At 44.2% G+C, this 21,238-nt stretch overlaps 1 protein-coding gene across 1 annotated transcript in view; it reads left to right on the plus strand.

The window, feature by feature from the left end:
* The window catches only part of LOC149447669 (rho guanine nucleotide exchange factor 17-like), a gene marked incomplete at its 5' end in the record, with an annotated part of 60,666 nt that extends 42,429 nt beyond the window's left edge, over window positions 1-18,237 (plus strand). The window contains 2 exons of the mRNA XM_089652237.1: window positions 1,471-1,728; window positions 5,157-18,237. Coding sequence (XP_089508363.1) covers window positions 1,471-1,728; window positions 5,157-5,332 — 434 coding nt within the window. The remainder of the gene's footprint in view (window positions 1-1,470; window positions 1,729-5,156) is intronic.
* Between the last annotated feature and the right edge of the window lie 3,001 nt (window positions 18,238-21,238).

A 21,238-nucleotide genomic window follows, 5' to 3' on the forward strand; every position in this document is an offset into this window, starting at 1 on the left:
CACGTGATACTAGTATTGTGGTGTGAACAGGGCACATAGAGAACAATTGAGTTTGTTGTGCCCTTGCAGAACGCGTGCAGAAAACCTGACATCTCTGCACCATGGTGTGAAGGAGCCCTTCAGTGGAACTAACCCCATTGTTTTTCCCAGCATGCCATAAAATGCTAGCTGTCACATTTACTTGTATCCTCAACCAAACTATCAAATGCCCTGGGTCATAACTGATCACACATTAGGACAGCCTCTCTGGTGCAGAATAATGAACATCACATTGGCTCCCATCATGGCTCACTGTCTTTTTGTTTTTACTAATTCCTATGGTTCCATCCAAGTTTAGGAAACTAATATTCACCAAATTATTGGGGCTGCTCAATAGATAAGAAGCTTCAACTTGAAAAAACGACGGGCTCGTGTACATGGACTTATTTGTAGGCGTATGCACGTACAGCATAAAATATGCCTGTATTTGTGGCACCCTTGAGACCCAGCTGCTGCTTAATCTTGCTATAGGAATGGATTACAAATCACACTATATGCAAGTACATGCATGTAAATGCCAGTACTTGTGTTTACAGACGCACATGTATGAGCTTATATTCCCATCTTGCTTTCAGGAAAACACACCCATACGTGTGTGCCTGTAAACCTGAGTACCAGCGTTTACATCTGCAGATCCATGTACAGCCAGGGGCAGACTGACAACTCATGGGGCCCCCGGGCAATAGGGGATCATGGGGCCCCCTGTGTCCTCACCCACACTCAAACCACACCCAAAAAAGCCTATGAAAGGTACCAGGGGCATCTCATGGGGCCCCCTACTGACCCTGGGCCCTCGGGCAGTGTCCGAGTTTCCAAATGGTCAGTCCGCCCCGTGTATGGCATATATTGTAATTCATTCCTATTGGCTGAGTTCTGCAGCAGCTGGGGCTCAAGGAATCCGCATATATAAGCATAGTTTATGCTTTACACCCATAACGACTGCAAATATGTCCGTGTGCATTAACTCTAACCTCCCATTTGAACAGAGTGTTTCCAGAGATAAATTTCAATTCATGGAGCAAGCTGGTCACCTTATCCATGACATTTTCCCAAAATTTCAGGTGAAATGAGAACAATGGATGTGAGACATCCCTTGTAGCACTGGCTTCTCTCTAGCGTTTCAATTACTGCTATGTACATGACTATATTGCTGACCTTAGGCATATGATTTTCTTACACTTTCTTTTTACATCTTATTAATTTTGTACTGGAACTTGTTCCCCTACAACTGTTTTGTCTCATCTGCTGAGTATGTAACATTTTTCTCATTGGTATTGATCTGTAACATTTTACCTATAATAAAACTTTTTTTTGTAAACAAACTTACGACATGTCCAAAAATAAAGGTTCATACAGAGTATATGTGCTAACCTTTGTGAATTAGGCCTGTAATCAGTGCAGGTTTTCACGCATGATGTTCTATGTCTTCAGGGTCTGACGCCATCATTCGCCAGCACAAGTCGGCTTGTTTACGCATCACGGCGTTGCTCGCTTGCAAGGATCTCTTGTGGATCGGGACCAGCGCTGGAGTGGTTCTGACCCTCTCCATCTCTTCTGGCTCCACCTCCCTGAAGGGTCCATTGTGTCCGGTGGGTCTGTCTCAGGGTCACACTGGACATGTCCGGTTCCTAACATCTGTGGAACTGCCCGACGGATTTGATGTTTACTTCCCCATACCTGGAGAGCAGGGTGAGTCCCTTTCATTGACTTTCATTGCTCTCTGCTGTCATATCAGATTGCTGGGTGCAGAGACTGACAGTACAGCTCACGTGGAGTGTATCAAAGCATGATTTAAAGCCAAAATTTTTTTGTTTTTTTTTTAAATTTCAGATAGTTGTGAAGGGTTAAAACCCCTGATATGTTTTTTTTTCTTGTAATTGTGTCCCATTGGGGGTATGTCACGTACCTGTATGCAGAGCCTGAGATGATGAGGGTGCAGCACAGTGGCTAAATGGTTAGCACTTCTGCCTGGCAGTACTAGGGTCGTTGGTTCGAATCCCAGCCACGGCACCACCTGCCTGGAGTTTGCATGTTTTCCCTGTGCCTGCATGGGTTTCCTCCGGGTACTCCGGTTTCCTACCACACTCCAAAGACATGCTGGTAGGTTAATTGATCCTATCTAAATTGGCCCTAGTATGTGTATGTATGAATGTGAGTTATGGACCTTAGATTGTACGCTCCTTGAGGGTTAGGGACTGATGTGAATGTACAATATATATATGTAAAGCGTAAATTGACGGTGCTATCTAAGTACCTGAAATAAATAAATAAATGAGGGTGGCCTCTTGCACATTTCCAGTCCAAGCAGCCCTGGATGTTGAGTCAGGGACTGCAGGGGCAAAGGAAACGCACACGTGCCAAGGTGTAGACACTGTGGGGGACTTGAGGAACTTGGGAGCACTGGTATCTGATGAGCACAAGTACAGCTGGGAATGCACTGTGGAACCACCACGTTCAGTTGTTGATGGAGTCAGGTCCTATACCTGGTTAAGTGACAGGCGAGTGGAAGGACACCAGGACATAAGCAGGATCAAAGTCAGGAGCAAGCAGCAGTCGACAACAGTCGGGTAGTGAGGTACAGAGTCACTAGGCAGAAGCATGGTCAGTAGTCCAGGCCAGGATCGGTAGCAGAGACAGACAGCAAACATGATCAGGTAAGGGTAATCCAAGAGCAAGGTAGAGGAAGCCGAACTAGTAACAGGATCAAGAACGGGCATCAAGACTGGATCACAAGAACAAGGCTAAAGACCATACAGCAAAGAACTAGTGCAGAGTTCAGGTTTAAATAGGCCGCTTGGCGGCAGTGGACATACGTGCTCATGCCTGATCAATGATGAATATGCAGTCTTTCTTGTAAGCCCATAGAAATGTACACAACTGCGGGCAGCACAGTGGCTCAGTGGTTAGCACTTCTGCCTGGCAGTACTAGGGTCATTGGTTCGAATCCCAGCTATGGCACCTCCTGCCTGGAGTTTATATGTTCTCCCTGTGCCTGCGTGGGTTTCCTCCGGGTACTCTGGTTTCCTCCCACACTCCAAAGACATGCTGGTAGGTGAATTGGCTCCTGTCTAAATTGTCCCTAGTATGTGTATGTATGAATGTAAGTTAGGGACTTTAGATTGTATGTCCCTTGAGGGTTAGGGACTGATGTGAATGTACAAAATATATGTAAAGCGCTGCATAAATTGACGGCGCTATATAAGTACCTGAAATAAATAAATAAATAAAATCATGCACATTAGCCATACAGCTCGTCTTAGTCTAACATCCAGCATCATATTCCCAACAGGGGATTTTAATTCCTGTCCTGTAGAAACAATAAGTGAGAGGAAAACTTTTTCAAAGTAAGGGAAATCCCTTTAGACCGTTGTTGTTAAAACAAGTGCCCCATTTTGGAAGATTTCTCCTCTATGCCTGTTCTGGTGATAGCACACAGCTTTGGATTCTCCTTCACTTTTAGTCTCTTTGGCAATGGTCACCAGGACTCATATGTCCTACCTAAAAGCGGTTGAATGCCCACACCTTCTAAACAGAATTTTAAAAAATGGCATTAGATTCACTTTAGTGAAACTTGGCTGTCAATTTTCTGAGTCTTTTAGGATTTCTGTCCCTTAGTGGGCAGAAATGGCGATGTACACATTTAAAGGAGACATTTGTAGTGAGAATAATGCATTTTGCAATTGCAGACTTTAAAACTGCTAGTAGCCTGATGGTCATGCTGATCCATGTTTCTATTAGTTTGTGCATTGACATACAGCCAGTTTGCAGATCAAGCTGATCCATGTTTCTATTAGTTTGTGCATTGACATACAGTCAGTTTGCAGATCAAGAGATTAGATTTCACTTGGTTCATGCTGCGTTGGGTCAGAGAGCCAGGCACCCAGCATTTTCAGGAGGTCAGCGAAAGCAGCTTATGTGTGACTTAATACAGATTCCATTTAGACTTGACATTTTTATGGAAAAAATATTTTCCCTACCCCCAGGTCTGTTACATATAAATGGCAAGGCTCCTTACCGGCTTCTGTATTGTATGTAATGACACGGGGTGTTTTGACATAGGCAATACAGCCTGATCCAAGACATTCCCCTAACTGCTGTGTAGTCCGCAGAGGTGTACCTGGATATTATTATTATTATACAGGACTTCTATAGCGCCGACTGTTTGCTCAGCGCTTTACATTATGGAGGGAGACAGTACAGTAACAATACAGTTCAAAACAAGAGGGATTAGAGGGCCTGATCCTTGGAGCTTACAATCTAGGAGGGAGGGGATAGTGGTACAAGAGGTAATTAGCTGTGGGGGATGGAGTGGTAGGAGGAGTAGTGGATTCCAGTATTAGCTGGTGTCGGGGTAGGCTTCCCTGAAGAGATGGGTTTTGAGAGTGCGCCTAAAGGTGAGCAGAGTAGGGGATAGCATGAAAGCTTTGGGTAGGGAGTTCCAGAGGATGGGTGAAGCCCTTGAGAAATCCTGGAGACGAGCATGGGAGGAGACAAGGGAGCTAGAGAGTAGGAGGTCATGCGAGGAGCGGAGAGTATGGTTTGGGTGGTATTTAGAGACAAGGTTGATGATGTAATTAGGGGCAGAGTTATGAACGGCTTTATACATCAGTGTTAGTGTTTTGAATTTTATCCGTTGGGCAATTGGAAGCCAGTGGAGGGATTGGCAGAGAAGGGTGGAGGACACTGAGTGGAGACCAGTGGGGGGATTGGCAGAGAGAGGTGTAGGACACTGAGTGGAGACCAGTGGAGGGATTGGCAGAGAAGGGTGGAGGACACTGAGTGGAGACCAGTGGAGGGATTGGCAGAGAGGGGTGGAGGACACTGAGTGCAGACCAGTGGAGGGATTGGCAGAGAGAGGTGTAGGACACTGAGTGGAGACCAGTGGAGGGATTGGCAGAGAGGGGTGGAGGACACTGAGTGGAGACCAGTGGAGGGATTGGCAGAGAGGGGTGGAGGACACTGAGTGGAGACCAGTGGAGGGATTGGCAGAGAGGGGTGGCAGATATAGAGCCGTTAATAAAGTGAATAAGTCTGGCAGCAGCATGGATATAAATTCCAAGTTCTTTGGCAGGTAAAACAGTTCCTATACATGTAATTTTTTTTTTCTCAATTTTCAGCAGGTAACGAGCAAGCTTGTGACGCAGAGAAGAGGGACTCCTCCAGACACCGTACTAAATCCAAACTCCTGATCATCAGTGGAGGTGATGGCTACGAGGACTTCCGACTCACCAACAGCAGCGAGACTGTGGGCAGAGATGACAGCACCAACCACCTTCTACTCTGGAGGGTCTGAAAGCCTCACCAGGCCAATTTTATGCACCGGACCCTCATCTGTTTTGCTGCTTCCCATCACACCTTCAGCTCATCTGCTGGTTTATCCTAAGCATCTAACCTGCACACCTCCATTCACTACCTTCAACATCACCAGGTTCTGAAATCACCACCAGGGAGAGTCATTCGGAGGAGCTGCTTGTCCAGGAAGGGATAGATGTACTGTGTACAGGAGCAGGGTCATTATTACATTGCCAAAGTCCTTAGCAAGATGGCAGTATGGGAATTGCAGTACAATATTGTGCCTACAACAGAACAAAAAAAAAAGGATCTTTATCCAAGATTACAATCAGCCAATCAGCTTCTGGCAGCCTCTGCATCTTCAAAGGTATTAACCACTGGCGAGCGAGCAGAGTGACTCAGAATCGCCTTCGACTGCTGTCCATCACTGCTTTTCCATACGCATTTCATGAGAGCGTCAAAAGCACCGAGACCCTTGGGACTCGATCAGTCAATAAACTCTGTGTTCGCAGGGTCCGGCTGCTCACATCAGTTCTGTGGCTAAAAAAAAAAGAGAGACTTTTAAGTGTTGCCTGGTCCGCCAGCCATTATTTTTTTAAAGATGTTCTTATTTATTGTCAAGTGAAAACTTGTGTTTTGAAGTTTTTGGTTTTTTTTTTGTTTTTTTTAGTGTGTGTGAGGAAACTGAAACATGTGGATCTCTATAATGGGGGTGTTAGAGACAAAGTATATGACCTTTTTAGTAGTATTTTTTGATGGAATTCCATTTATGTCCTATTTAAAGTGGTTCCTCACCATAAGAGGCCTTTTAAAGAAGCACTCCACTGAAACTCTGAAACCACTTTGTAATTCTATGGCTGAAATGTTACTTAGTTCAGTCTGCATTTGGATCTGGATGCCCACTCCGGCCTTTTCATGGTTTGCTTTTTTTTTCTTGCCATCATTCTGTGCGATTTAGTTTTTGTCCTGGGATGCTATTTAGCTTTGCTGTGTTCACTGCACAGACAAGGTATCACAGGACAGTGGAAGTTATCACCTCCCCTAGAGGATAGAAAGACATGGCTGTAGGATCACAGAAGAAAGCTTCTGTTCCCTGGATGCCGAGATAGGTATTTGCTGTAAGTTCCTCAAGCAGAGTACTACTATCGGGTATAAAATATGGTAAAGTGAGCGCTCTAAAATAGCAGCTGTGACACTAAAAGGTAACAACAATAAACCTTCAAACGACTGTAAAAAATAGAAAGCGCAGCGCTGATAAATAGGCATAAAATATATGAATACGGGTTCATCCAATGTAGGAAATTAATTATAAATACATAAGATAGGTGAAAAGTTCATATAACGTAAATAAATGATCCTCTTTGCAGCAGATTTCTAACAAGCTTGTAACTGGAACCAACAGTAAAATTGCGCACTCACCAGAAGCGCATAGGTAATGCGCATAATAAATAAAACCACCAAGGATCTCTTAGGTAGGCGGAATGTGTCAGGTATATATGGTGAGCTTCCTTCTGTGGATCGGTCATCAAGTCTTGGGATATTAACCACCTCCCGTCTGGCCGTTGTATATAAACGGCCCGACGGTGGCAGTGCAGGGTCGGGTGGCCATTTATAAACGGTCTCCCCACACCCTGCTTGTGCGCGCTCCCTGGGAGCGTGCAGCACCGCAATCCGGTGCCCACTGTGTCCTCCGGACACAGTGGAACACCAATCGTTGAACGGGACCTCTGTACGAGGTCCCAATCATGTGATCACTGATTGGCCAATCAGTGATCACATGAAGAGTAGTAAGCAAGATGTCACTTCCTGACATCATTGCTTACTACGTGTGAAATCTGTGAATGATCACAGAGGTCACATGGTACAAGGTTATTCAGAACAGCCTTGTACCATGTGACAAGCTGTGACCAATCACAGCTCACTCAGTAGTTCTCAATGGCTGCAAGAATGCAGCTAGATAGAAGGAGAAATGATTGCTTTTACAGCCTTTATGGGTGTAAAAGCAATCAGTGTAAAAAAAAAAAAAAAAAAATCATCACCCCCCCCCACAAGTAGTACAGTGTCACCATGGTGACACTGTACTGCTAAGGTGACAGTATGTAAAAAAAATAAAAAAAAATATGAAAAAAATAAAAAGTAAAAAAAAGTTTCAAAATTATAATTTTGGTTATAAACTAATTTGGGTTATTTTTTTTTTTACTAAAAAGCTAACGAAATAAATTGTGGCCAAGATTTATGATGAAATACTTTTTATTTGCAAAATTTTATAAGAAAAACACTTTTTTTCAAAATTTGTGGACGTTTTAATTTACATAGCAAAATAAATAAAAATCCCAGTGGTGAATAAATACCACCAAAATAAAGCTTTACCTGTCTCAAAACAATGCTAAAAAATTCATATGGTTACAGTGTTGCATGACCGCGCAATTGTCATTCAAAGTGTGATAGCACTGATAGCTGAAAATTGGCCTTGACAGGAAGGGGGTAAAAGCGTCCGGACTGGAAGTGGTTAAGGAAATCTGCTAGGTCCAGAGGTCCCCTTTAGGATGGATGGGTGCTCAGCCTGGATACAAGGCTCCCTTCCTCTGGATATTCAATTTGATGGGGGTCATCTGAAAGCACTCATTTTCCCGACTCCTAGCACTCAAGCTTGCAAAGAGGATCATTTATTTACGTTACATGAACTTTTCACCTATCTTATGTTGTTATAATTAATTTCCTACATTGGATGAACCCGTATTCATATATTTTATGACTATCAGCGCTGCACTTTCTATTTTTTACAGAGTATTACTATCCTATGACCAGTCCACATGCAGGGAAAGCTCTATTCCAGCATTCTCCCAGATGTGCGGTACCCCTGGATATCTGCAACGGTGAAGGGTTTCCTGCAGCAAAATGATAGGGCAGGGGATGTCCTTTAGTTCTAGTTCTGTGTAGACCCCCTAGAAAAAGCAGTGAATTAGACACACCAGTAGGAAGCAAGATGTACAGGGAATTCTGTGCACTTTACATTCTTTCCACTTTTAGGAAATCATATGTACTGCAAAATGACCAGATCATTTTTACTATCAATTTACAGAATCACTTGTGTAGCAGATATTACTATTATGCATTCAAAGAGGACCTCTACTTAAATGGCAACTTAAAGCTATGTGAAAATTCTGGCTGTGGATAAGGAAAAATTAATAAAAGTTCTAAAAATCCTTTTCTTAAACCCAACCTTCCCTACAGTGTTGCTCATTTAATACCAAGCATTGGCTTTAAGTCTGCTGAAAGGAGGAATTGGCCTTTCTGAACTAACTCTAAGCCTGCTCATAAGCAGGGATCAGGGGCGGACTGACCATTTGGAAACTCAGGCACTGCCCGAGGGCCCGGGGTCAATAGGGGGGCCCATGAGATGCCTCTGGTACCTTTTTCTTAGACTTTTTTGAGTTTGGGCAAGGACACAGGGGCCCCATGATACCCTATTGCCAGGGGGCCCCATATTTTGTCAGTCCGCCCCTGGCAGGGATCATGCACGTTTGGTGATGTGGCTGGCACTGAGGGGGGCACCTGGAGCAGTGTTTTCTCCAGAAAAAGCAAGTATTTCAGCACTTCTGTTACTCTTTATGTATTCCAGCAAGCCAGTTAACTTACCAGACCATAGGTTCCCTGGAATAAAGTATGTCCTGACACTTACCCTCCAGTACCCAACAGCTGACGCAAGGTGGCAGTATTGTCCATTGTAAAAAATAGGACTATCCAGTTCAACTTGCCAGCCTACCCCAGTCTAATAATGGCTATTGTCGGCAAGGAACATGGATAAGCAGGGGCGGACTGACCATTTGGAAACTTGGGCACTGCCCGAGGGCCTGGGGTCAGTAGGGGGCCCCATGAGATGCCCCTGGTACCTTTTTCATAGGCTTTTTTGAGTTTGGGCAAGGACACAGGGGCCCCATGATCCCCTATTGCCCGGGGGCCCCATGAGTTGTCAGTCCACCCCTGTGCATAAGTATAACTTATCAAAAGAGGGGGATAAGAAAGCTAGTTCAAACTGCCAGCCAGTTAGCCAACTATCAAAAACCAAATTAACCTGTCTAAGAACATGTGTTTAAAAACAGGGGTTTAGTTAGCACACATTTGCAAATACATACAGTACGTAAGCCACAGAGCCACATCATGGCACCCTGAGTATCTGTGGTCCTAACTCTATAAATCTTGAGAGTCCTCACAATGCATTTAAATGGATACAAACAAGGGCAGGTGAACCTGAGGGAGCCCACCCCTGATTAAGGTCATGGGAACGCACCTGACACCCAGCATGTAGCATACCGGCAGCCAGGGTGTCCAATGCACCCACTGAACCTCCAAAATTAACATACAAAGAAAAAACTGGTCACCTATCTACCTACTATTGTCCATTGCCAAGACTTTATAGTTGAGCTGAGCGCTTTTGTTTAAAGTAGAATCAAAGGCAAACATTTGTTGTTTCATTTTGGCTAAAGTGAGGGCAAAAAACAAATCTGTGTCCCACTGGGGAGATTTCCCTTCACTGCCTGTGCCATAGCCAAAACAGGAAGAGAGAGGAAATCCTTGCAAATTAATGGAATCCCTTGGGGTCACCAGAACTAGAGTTCCCATTGGAAGATTTCCCCTCCATTACTTTTCTGGGGACAAGACAAAATTTGGGATTTTTTTTGTACTTTCAATTTCGATGACAAATAGAGTTAATCTCCCTGATGGGGGCACAGACAACCATAAAAACCTGACAGGGGTCTAATGCTTGTCCATTCTGTCCACAACTAAAAAAAAATAAAAGTTTTACCTTTTAGTTATACTTCGATCTCCACTGTCCATACACTATGACCTTATTATATCATTGGGAAATTTCCAACCTGTCTGTTGGAAGAAATACTCTCCTCTGCACATCTAATTGTCTGCACTGCCCCATGGCTTCAAGCTTTAGTGGCAAATATTACATAATGGCTTTAAAAAGCTTTGTTCCATTTTTTAGTGCGTCTGTGGTCACTTTTTCCATTGCCCCGGAATACAATGTAATCAGTGCTTTCTTAGTACAAAAGTATTATAGTGATATAGAAAAAATATGGTAGACATTAACCTAACTCTGGCCAAAGATTTTATAATGAGGTATAGAGTGGGAAGGGTCTGATCCTCTTCTAGCTTTTTATTGCAGTGTCCCCGTTAGGGAGGGAATCTCACCAGGACAGTAAACCAGGGCAAATCCAGTGGCCATAAGACAGAATTTTAATGATGGCTGATTGATTTGTGTAATAGCGGTCACATTGATTCCTACCCTAGGAAAGCTGGAATCTTATTGGTTTCTGTAGGAAGGGCTGTTTAGTCCCACATCCTACACTGTTGGTCTTGGGTCTGCCCACCTTGATCCTGAATAACAATGTTAGTGTACGTTTACGTTGTATATGTTGTCATAGTTATGTATGAGAAAGAATCTGGAAGTGATTTGATGTTTGACTTTAATTATAGACACCCCGGGGCTCCATTATATCTTGTCGTTAATCATTTACTCCTTGGGTTCCACCTTGGCGCTCCATTGTGTGTTAACACATTATGTTGGGTGTTCATGTGCGTTGTGTTAGGGTAGCCCATTCATTACTAATTGGCTGCCAATGGACGAAAAAAAATCATGTGGTGATGGGTTGAATGTTGGCTACTACTGTACAGTACATCAAGGGGCAATTCACAATGAATGGCACACAACGCACCACATATAGAACTGTACATTAAGATCATTGTGATCGGGTCTCAAAGGAGACTTGAACTGGTGGTTGTCTTTCGCTTTCAGTTCTGTCTGAATCACTGGCCCTGAACAATTTTGCAGATGGATTGTACTGAATCAGCAAGTAGGATTTTCAGCAGGCAGTGCGCTGGTGTGGTATCAGTGCGGTGTGATGCATTGTTAAGCAGCACACACCATCGCACATGTATGTTGTGAACAGGACATGTAGAGATCAGTTGTGAACAATGCCGATCAATGGATGGTGAGTGAGTTCTACACTGAAACTTCACCATTAATTTCTCTCCAGAAACCAACATCCGCAGCATAGAATCTTAGAACCACTGTGTGTACTAAGGACATTGCACTGTGGAGGACAGCTCTGTCATTTAAAGCCCATCACCAGCCAAAATGTCTTTTTTTTTTTTTTTAACTTGGAAAAGTTCTAGCCTATGTTGCATTCTTATTGCTGTCTCTGATCCCGATGAGGAAATTTCAGCTCACTTCCTGTCATGGCCAAAAAGGAAATGAGATCTCCCCAATTGGCAGCATTAAAATTCTGACCGAGGCTCCCACTCTTTCCCCAATGTTGTATTAGGCTTAATGCACACAATTAAAGTGCGTTCAGAGCATACAGTGTATCAGCACACATGCTGGATTCTTACGCAATTTCCAGTGTCCAGCCGCGTACAAATGTCTCTTCTAATGCATCTCGAATGGGCAACTGTATGTGGTCCCTGGAATTTCATTACGCAGGCTATGCATGCTGTTCGTCCTTACGGTCTGTGTTAGCTTTTAGAGGGTTTTCACTTGCTTGGTGACCGGAGAAAGTGAAGGAATATCCCACCGGTAGCTACAAAATCTGCAATAAAAACCAATCAGGGGCTCTCACCATTTTCTACATTGTCCTGAGCTAAACAAAAAAGACTTGGCTAGAGTGGTGCTTTTAAGGCTGCTCTCAGATATTTGTGTTTTAATGCATTTTGGCTTGTGGTGCCATTGATTTCGGTGAAGCCTAAATAGTCATTTCCAGACTGAAGAACTGCTGTTTATATGGACATGCATACATGGGACATATAGATGAACAGTACCATTGATGAACACGGTGCATTTCTGATATGCGTTATTTACAGAACTTTGCCTCGCTTGAGTGGATGAATGTGAATGAGGCTTAAAGGGAAGCTGTCATGATGGAAATATGAGAATTGTCACTGCTTAATTGTATTTAAAGTGTGGCTAGTCCATAGCTGTCATCCTGACCTGGAACCAGCATGGTCAACAGCCAAGACTTCAATGGCTGTGTGCTTTTTCATGGCCAGGAGCCAATACTTCAATGGTTGCTTGCTTGTTCATGGTCAGGATCCATGATTTCAATGGCTGTGTGATTGTTCATGGTTAGGAGCCAAGACCACTGGTTTCTTGCTTGTTCGTGGTCAGAAGTCATAATTTCAATGGCTGTGTGCTTGTTCATGGTTAGGACCCAAGACGTCAATGGTTTCTTGCTTGTTCGTGGTCATAAGTCATGATTTCAATGGCTGTGTGCTTGTTCATGGTTAGGAGCCAAGACGTCAATGGTTTCTTGCTTGTTCGTGGTCATAAGTCATGATTTCAATGGCTGTGTGCTTGTTCATGGTTAGGAGCCAAGACGTCAATGGTTTCTTGCTTGTTCGTGGTCAGAAGTCATGATTTCAATGGCTGTGTGCTTGTTCATGGTTAGGAGCCAAGACGTCAATGGTTTCTTGCTTGTTCGTGGTCAGAAGTCATGATTTCAATGGCTGTGTTCTTGATCATGGTTAGGAGCCAAGACTTCAGTGGTTGCTTGCTTGTTAATGGTCAGAAGCCATTATTTCAATGGCTGTGTGCTTTTTCATGGCCAAGAGCCAATACTTCAATGGTTTCTTGCTTGTTGAAAAGTTTCCTCTAAAGTATAGCTGAAGGAGTTTAGTAACTCAGAAGGTGATCAGCCAATGGATGGATTTGGTTGTGCTGTGATGGTAAAAGCCCAGACTCCCAGTTTTTAGTTGGCTCCATGTCTGTAACATGAATTTGTGTGTTTGTATGAGCATTTATTTATCCAGCTGAGGACTTTTGTAGACTTGAAACTAGGGCAGTTCTTGCCCTAAAGGGGAGTTCCCTGAGCCCATGTCCCTCCATCTTGACCCATCCCAGTGACTCCGCTGAACATGTACAAAGCTACATACTTGTGGGCACTAAAAGTAGAAGAGCGAACATGCTGTACAGATTGTGCTTGACCTGCACCATGAATGCTCTTTCAAGCAGTTTAAACGGGATAGCGCAAGTAGGCAATACTAGAGGAACAAGGTAGTGTCACCCTCTCAGATCGGTGGTCAGGAGAGGTTGTCAGGTGGTGAAAACGCATGCCAACTGCCGCCTTTCAAAGCCCGTGTGAGCATAGGGGTTAGAAATGAATTTCTTCTATTAAGAGTCTTTGTGTTTTAGGTTTTAGAACAGGAAGACAGAGAGTTAAACGCAAAAGAGAAGTGGGGAGACTGGACTAAGGATATTGACGTTGTATAGAGAAAAATGGACGCAGAGCAATGGATGGTATATGTTATTGTAGATGAGTGGTAGAACATGGAATTGAGTGCCAAATGCATAAAACCTGTAGTTTATCTTTATATGCCTCATCAGACGTTTGTTTACTCTGAAGCCAAAGTGGGAACATGGCTGCCGCTAGGGCCTGTGACAAAATGACTGCCACCCAGAGCCTAAGGTAAATGGGACTAAAAGAAAAAAACGTTATCTTTATAGATAGCAGAGACAACCTCCTTCCTCCCGTTGGTAAATGGACCGCCATGATGGGCAGTGTAGACTGTTATTGGTGCTAACGAGGTACTTGAAATGGTGGCACAGGCGCATCCAAGAAAGCGCATCTGGTGCAAATACCAGGTACTGTTACCTATAGCAACCAATCAGAATCCAGTAAGACCAAAATACAAAGGATTGTAACTGGTTACCATGGTTACAGTGCTGTGTCCCTATCGCAACCAATGAGAATCCATTGATGTTAGGCAAAAACATAATGGATTGTGATGGTTACTATGGATACAGCACAGTGTCCCTATAGTACCAATCAGAATCTACTGAAGTCCAACAAAAACACAATGGAATATAATCGGTTACTTTGGTTACAGCACTGTATCTCTATAGCAACCAATCAGAATCCACCAAAGTCTGTCCAAAACATGATGGATTGTGAACGTTTTTTTTTATAGTTACAGCACCGTGTCTCTGTAGCAACCAATCCGTATCAACTGAAGTCCAACCAAAGCATGAAAGATTGTGATTGGTTACTATGGTTACAGCACCGTGTCCTTATAGCAACCAATCCGTATCAACTGAAGTCCAACCGAAGCATGAAAGATTGTGATTGGTTACTATGGTTACAGCACCGTGTCCTTATAGCAACCAATCCGTATCAACTGAAGTCCAACCGAAGCATGAAAGATTGTGATTGGTTACTATGGTTACAGCACCGTGTCCTTATAGCAACCAATCCGTATCAACTGAAGTCCAACCGAAGCATGAAAGATGGTGATTGGTTACTATGGTTACAGCACCGTGTCCTTATAGCAACCAATCCGTATCAACTGAAGTCCAACCGAAGCATGAAAGATGGTGATTGGTTACTATGGTTACAGCACCGTGTCCTTATAGCAACCAATCCGTATCAACTGAAGTCCAACCAAAGCATGAAAGACTGTGATTGATTACTATGGTTACAGCACCGTGTCCTTATAGCAATCAATCCGTATCAACTGAAGTCCAACAAAAACACGATGGATTATAATAGGTTGCTATGGTTACAGCCCTGCGTCCTCAGTATTTTGCTCGTTTCATCACATAAGTCTATCATATGTCAGTAACTAACGTGTCCCTGAGGTCACATTTCATGGGAACACATGTATAAGATTCTCCAGTACATCAGATCATGGACATGTGTGTTTATCTCACAATAACCTATTATAGTCACATGACCGGGACAATAAACAGGGATATACGGGGCTCTGGATGTTACATTGCAAGTATAAAAAAAATAGAAGAGAGTTTTATTTTTTACCAAGAATATATTTTTGGTATTATATTTTAAATCTTTTCGCCGTACAGAACTGTTAATTGGTACTGGAGCGGCTGCAGCTCGGGGGCCAGCCGGCCTTTGCTGAGTGGGTGTGCTGGGACCTGTGGTTCTTCTGGTGTTTTTAAAGTGGGAGTTGTATCAATCCTGCCTGTGATAAGGGAGCGGGACCACAATAACCAGCACCAAGGACTTCTGGTTAGCAAAAAGTTAACCATAAACTAAAAACTAGTTAAAGGGAACCTGTCATGGTTAGATATACAGGCACTGCCATTGCTGACTTGATTTTGACAATGTATGTTCCGGGGCTGTCACTTTCAGGCGCTGCCATTGCCGTCTTCTTGGTTTTGGCAGCGCAGAGTCAATGGCAGGTCATCTACATATGTGTACCTGGCCAGACTCTACACAACATGCTCTGCCAAAAGAAATTTGGCAATGACAGCTCCCACTTCTCTGTTTGACAGTTTCCCTTTGGGGGCCCATTCGTTTTGTTGCACATGCATTTATTTTTGCACGTTGGTGTGTGATGTATGAACCCATTTATTTTCCTAAACACCCCCCACCAAAAAAAAAAAAAAACAAAGTACCCTGACTTTTTTTTTTTTTTTTTTTTTAATTCCAATGCACTACAAGGCAAAACAGGTATTTTCCATGTCACTGTGCGCTGATGGACAGGTCAGGCGGTTTTTTTTTTTTTTTACCTTTTTGCTGGGTTCCATTTGTCACATATACAGTCCGCAATGTTGCAAAATGGGTTGATGCCCCTCAATGCTCACCATATAGTGTGAGTGAGGCCATGCTCATAGTATGAGACACCACAGGTCCCCTGTATATGGCCTTCTACAGGGTCTACAACTGACACCTAGCCACAATGCAGCTTTCAGCAAAGTATCCATGAGCATGGGCACCCCACCGCAATGAGGCAAGCTGCAACTGACACTTTTACGCCCCATGTGATAGGCAGGAGCACCCACAAGCTCCTTTGCATGCATTGCAGTTCGATACCACCTGCCAATTTCCCTGTGGTCATTGGACACGGCTGATCACACGGTAAAAGGCCGATGTGATTGGCCTTTTGCCACAGCAGGTGATCAGCTGTGTCCGTAGGACACAACGATCACAGAGATCACTGGGTGCGCGCCCAGTGCCAATTGTGCCAATTTTGAAAGCTTTCAACCAGAAAATAAAAAAGTTTTGAATGATCTGCAGCAATCCACCATTCACTTTTCCCATCATTCCCACACACCATTCGCTTTTCCCGTCATTCCCACACACCATTCACTTTTCCCGTCATTCCCACACACCACTCCCTTTTCCCGTCATTCCCACACACCATTCACTTTTCCCGTCATTCCCACACACCACTCCCTTTTCCCGTCATTCCCACACTTCCACGACCAAATGTTTCACACTGGGTTCAACAGGGACATCGAGGAGGTCAATTTCCACCACAATTTTCGATGTTTCGCAAATCAAAAACCATTGTGAAAGATATTGCAGACCTTTGCGATAAATGAACCTTAACAGACAGCTTCCGAAGATGGTCAAAAATTGGCCCGCCATTGGTTTCCATGGAAATATTTATTATAGCTCAATATAAGCTGGCAGGACCACTCACTTTTCCCGTCATTCCCACACACCATTCGCTTTTCCCATCATACCGACACACCACTCACTTTTCCCGTCATTCCCACACACCACTTGCTTTTCCCATCATTCCCACACACCATTCACTTTTCCCGTCATTCCCACACACCACTCACTTTTCCCATCATTCCCGCACACCACTCACTTTTCCCGTCATTCCCACACACCACTCCCTTTTCCCATCATTCTCGCACACCACTCCCTTTTCCCGTCATTCCCACACACCACTCGCTTTTCCCATCATTTCCACACACCACTCACTTTTCCCGTCATTCCCACACACCACTCACTTTTCCCGTCATTCCCACACACCACTCACTTTTCCCATCATTCCCGCACACCACTCCCTTTTCCCATCATTCCCGCACACCACTCACTTTTCCCATCATTTCCACACACCACTCGCTTTTCCCGTCATTCCCACACACCACTCGCTTTTCCCGTCATTCCCACACACCACTCGCTTTTCCCGTCATTCCCACACACCACTCGCTTTTCCCGTCATTCCCACACTTCCACGACCAAATGTTTCACACTGGGTTCAACAGTGACATCGAGGAGTTCAATTTCCACCACAATTTTCGATGTTTCGCAAATCAAAAACCATTGTGGAAGATATTGCAGACCTTTGCGATATATGAACCTTAACAGAAAGCTTCCGAAGATGTTCAAAAATTGGCCCGCCATTGGTTTCCATGGAAATATTTATTATAGCTCAATATTAACAGGCAGGCAGGATTGTTCCTGCGGGGTCACAGTGCTTTCAGGCCTAGTGGGCGTCATGTGACTTCTGTTCCGATGCACAGCCTGGTCCCCGGCACCTAGACCACTACTTTTTAGAGCCACTACTTGCAGAGATGAAAGGGCATTTTACCACAAAAAATGCAATCGCATTTCTCGTGGTCCGTCTCGAATGTCTGACGGCACCAAGGTGGCCCCAAACTGTCCACTAACTCCCTTTAGTGCTGCAGGAGAAAATGGCCATTCCCCACTGGTTCCTGCTAGTGCTGCTACGTATTGCACTGTATCTAGCTCCCTCCAGCACTTAAGGGGTTACAGAAGATATTAAACTATCGTTATTCCTTTTTTTGTTTTTTGTTGAAAAATAAAAAAATATGAATTATCCCTAATGTATTGTAAATAGGAAACATACAGTATATTGCCTATTTCCTGTAAATAGTGTTCTCAGCGTCTGATTGTTCAAATAATTTTGATGGCATATTTTTATATAACTTGTCTGAAGTCCCTCCCCCTCCCGCCCTCACATGGAAGTTGTAACCACTCCAGCACCTTCAAGGGATGGTTCACATCCTCTTGGTGTATCGTGTGAGTTGCTATGACTGCCATATTACTCCAGTACTTGTCTTTTTATTTTTGTCACTGTGGATTCTTTGTAAATAAAGTTCACTTGTGTTGAATCGTACAAGTTTGAGTTGTGTATTCCTATACATTACAAGAAGTAGAGCGTTTAAAAAGGGAAATGAAGACCGATACTGTCAAGGAGTGAGGAGCCAGACACACAAGGAGGTGCAATTAAAGGTAGGTTTATTAATATAAAAATAAGACAAGAGTCTATGCAAGTCCAACAGCGGAAATCGTAGCCAAAGCCGGGGTCAAGAGCCAGGAAGAATCGTCGCCAGAGCCGGGATCAGGAGCCAGGAAGAATCGTCACCAGAGCTGGGATCAGGAGCCAGGAAGAATGGTCGCCAGAGCTGGGGTCAGAAGCCAGGAAGAATGGTCGCCAGAGCCGGGGTCAGAAGCCAGGAAGAATGGTCGCCAGAGCCGGGGTCAGAAGCCAGGAAGAATGGTCGCCAGAGCCGGGGTCAGAAGCCAGGAAGAATGGTCGCCAGAGCTGGGGTCAGAAGCCAGGAAGAATGGTCGCCAGAGCCGGGATCAGGAGCCAGGAAGAATGGTCGCCAGAGCCGGGGTCAGAAGCTAGGAGGAGTCTTAGCCAAAGCCGAGTCGGTATCCAGGAAAGCAATGAGTAGATAAACAGGCGCTTGCTGTTGTGCAACAGACAGGACACGAATGCAATGGACAGCCACAAACAGCAGACTTATATGTGATAAGCCGCCACCTCCTGGGGGAGGAGCCACAGAGGGCTTAAAGCATAAAGGATCCCACAATGCTTTGCAGACACCTAAGATGGACGCCAGCACATGGAGCAGCACAAGGTCTGAGGAAAGGTAGGACCTTGACAGTTACACAGGGGCTGCCATCGTGTGGTCTGCTGGCAAGGGATGGGGACTGCTGAATGAAGGGTAAGTTTAGCTCTGCTTTAAAGTCCATTTTTAAACTAAATAACCATCTAACCCTTATGCATCGACGTACCTCCATAGATCCAGACAGACTGATTACTTGCTGACTTTGCACCATCCACAGGCAGCTTAACTCTTTCATAAGATGCAGAAGTTGAATTCAGCACTTTTTTATTTTTTTTAAATCCGATCCTTTTTATTAAATTTTAGTTTTAAACACACTATGCGCATGAGTTGTACTTTACACACAAAATAAGAAAGGTATTCAAACATCCAAGGATCAGGGCCCTCCTAACCCTCTTGTATTGAACAGTATTGTTGCTGTATTGTCTCCTGTTATATTGTAAAGCGCTGGGCAAACTGTTGGCGCAATATAAATCCTGTATAATAATAATAATATATAAATCCTGTATAATAATAATATATAAATCCTGTATAATAATAATAGTGACAAATCAAGAAATTTCTTTAAGCACATGGATACCTGTAATCAGACTTTGGCTCGTTTGGTAGCAAGGTGAAAAACACTGCAATAACAACATAAAATTACAGCCAACAATTCCTTTATATTTTCCAAGTAAAGAAGGTATGAAGGTGAACCCGTAGACATCGAATAAACTTAACCTAACGCAACTTAATTTCCACAAACAGACCAGAACGCTGATCGTTTTCATACGTCTCATATTGCAGAATGACCTTTCCAAGTATACGAAGACTTTAAGTGCACATAAGTACTCTACTCAGAGGAACAGTAGCCTGTCTGAGATCAGGTGGAATGGAGCCAGGTACTGCCAGCCAAGGTGTCCATAATCTGTCAAATTTGCAGCTACAATTCCTATACTGATCTATCAGCTTTTCACGGGAAATATTAACTTGGTTTTTCCACTCCATTTTCATTGGAGGGTTAGAGCAGCCGTTCTCAACCAGGGTGTCTTCAGGCTTTTTCAGGGGTGCCTTAGCAAAATGCTTAAAAATTTCCCAAAAATTGTGCACAAGCCAGCAGGTGGATGAACTTACTTTTAGTTGCACAAAGCCACGGGTTTTCATTGCGCACTTTTACAACCTGCCTGCTGCCGGCATCCTAACAACCATTTACATCATTAGTTGATAAGGAGGACATCAGGCGCCGGCACAGCATCCTTGTTTGCCCCTCTTTATCAGCAGTGGGGTCACATTAGCTGAGTGACGGAGAGAAACTAAGGAAGAAACACTGGAATAATAGTACCAGTTTTCAAAGGAATATTTGCTTTGAAAGAATAAATTGCCTCTAATGTTGGGTGTCCTACATGTGTGGATGTTGCTGCATTATGTAAAACTGTTAGAAAAGTGTTGTACATTTTAGAATGGGGTGCCTTGAGATTGTGCAGAATGTTAAAGGGCGCCTTTAACCACCTCCCGCCCGCCATATAGTCTAATGACGGGCGCAAGGTGGTTCTCTCGTTCTGATAGGCCGTCTTTTGACGTCCTCCCATTCTCACTGCGCATGTGCGGCTCGGAGCGCGCAGTGCGGAGATCGGCTGTGCTCTGTGTCCCTCGGACACAGCAGATCACCGATCCACGGAAAGAGCCAAAGATGTCGGCTCGGTCATGTGATCAGCTGTGTCCAATCATAGCTGATCACATGTAAACACGGAAATGACGGTTATCGGCATTTCTCTCCTCTTGAGCTGTCACGCTTACAGCTCGAGAGGAGAGCTGGTAATCGGCATTCCGCGGAGGGGACATGTGCACTGATGATCAGTGTGCCCTGATGATCAGTGTGGCCTCATAAGTGCCACCTGTCGGTGTCCATCAGTGCCAGCTGCCAGTGCTGAACAGTGCCACGTGCCAGTGCCCATCAGTACCACATCAATGCCACATATCAGTGCCTACCAGTGCACATCAATGCCACATATCAGTGACCATCTGAGCTGCCTTTCAGTGCCACCCATCAGTGCCAGTCAGTGCCACCTATCAGTGCCAGTCAGTGCCACCTAACAGTGCCAGTCAGTGCCGCCTATCAGTGCCCATCAGTGATGCCTGTTAATGCCCATCAGTGCCACCTACCAGTGCCTCCTCATCAGTGCCACCTATCAGTGTCCATCACTACAGCCTCATTAGCGCACATCAGTGAAGGAGAAAAATCACTTATTTACAAAATTTTAAAACAAAAACTAAGGAACATTTTTT

Source organism: Staurois parvus, unplaced genomic scaffold (genome assembly GCF_062004578.1).
Source record: "Staurois parvus isolate SC_StPar_1 unplaced genomic scaffold, SC_StPar_1.0 ptg000677l, whole genome shotgun sequence".
NCBI lineage: Eukaryota > Metazoa > Chordata > Amphibia > Anura > Ranidae > Staurois > Staurois parvus.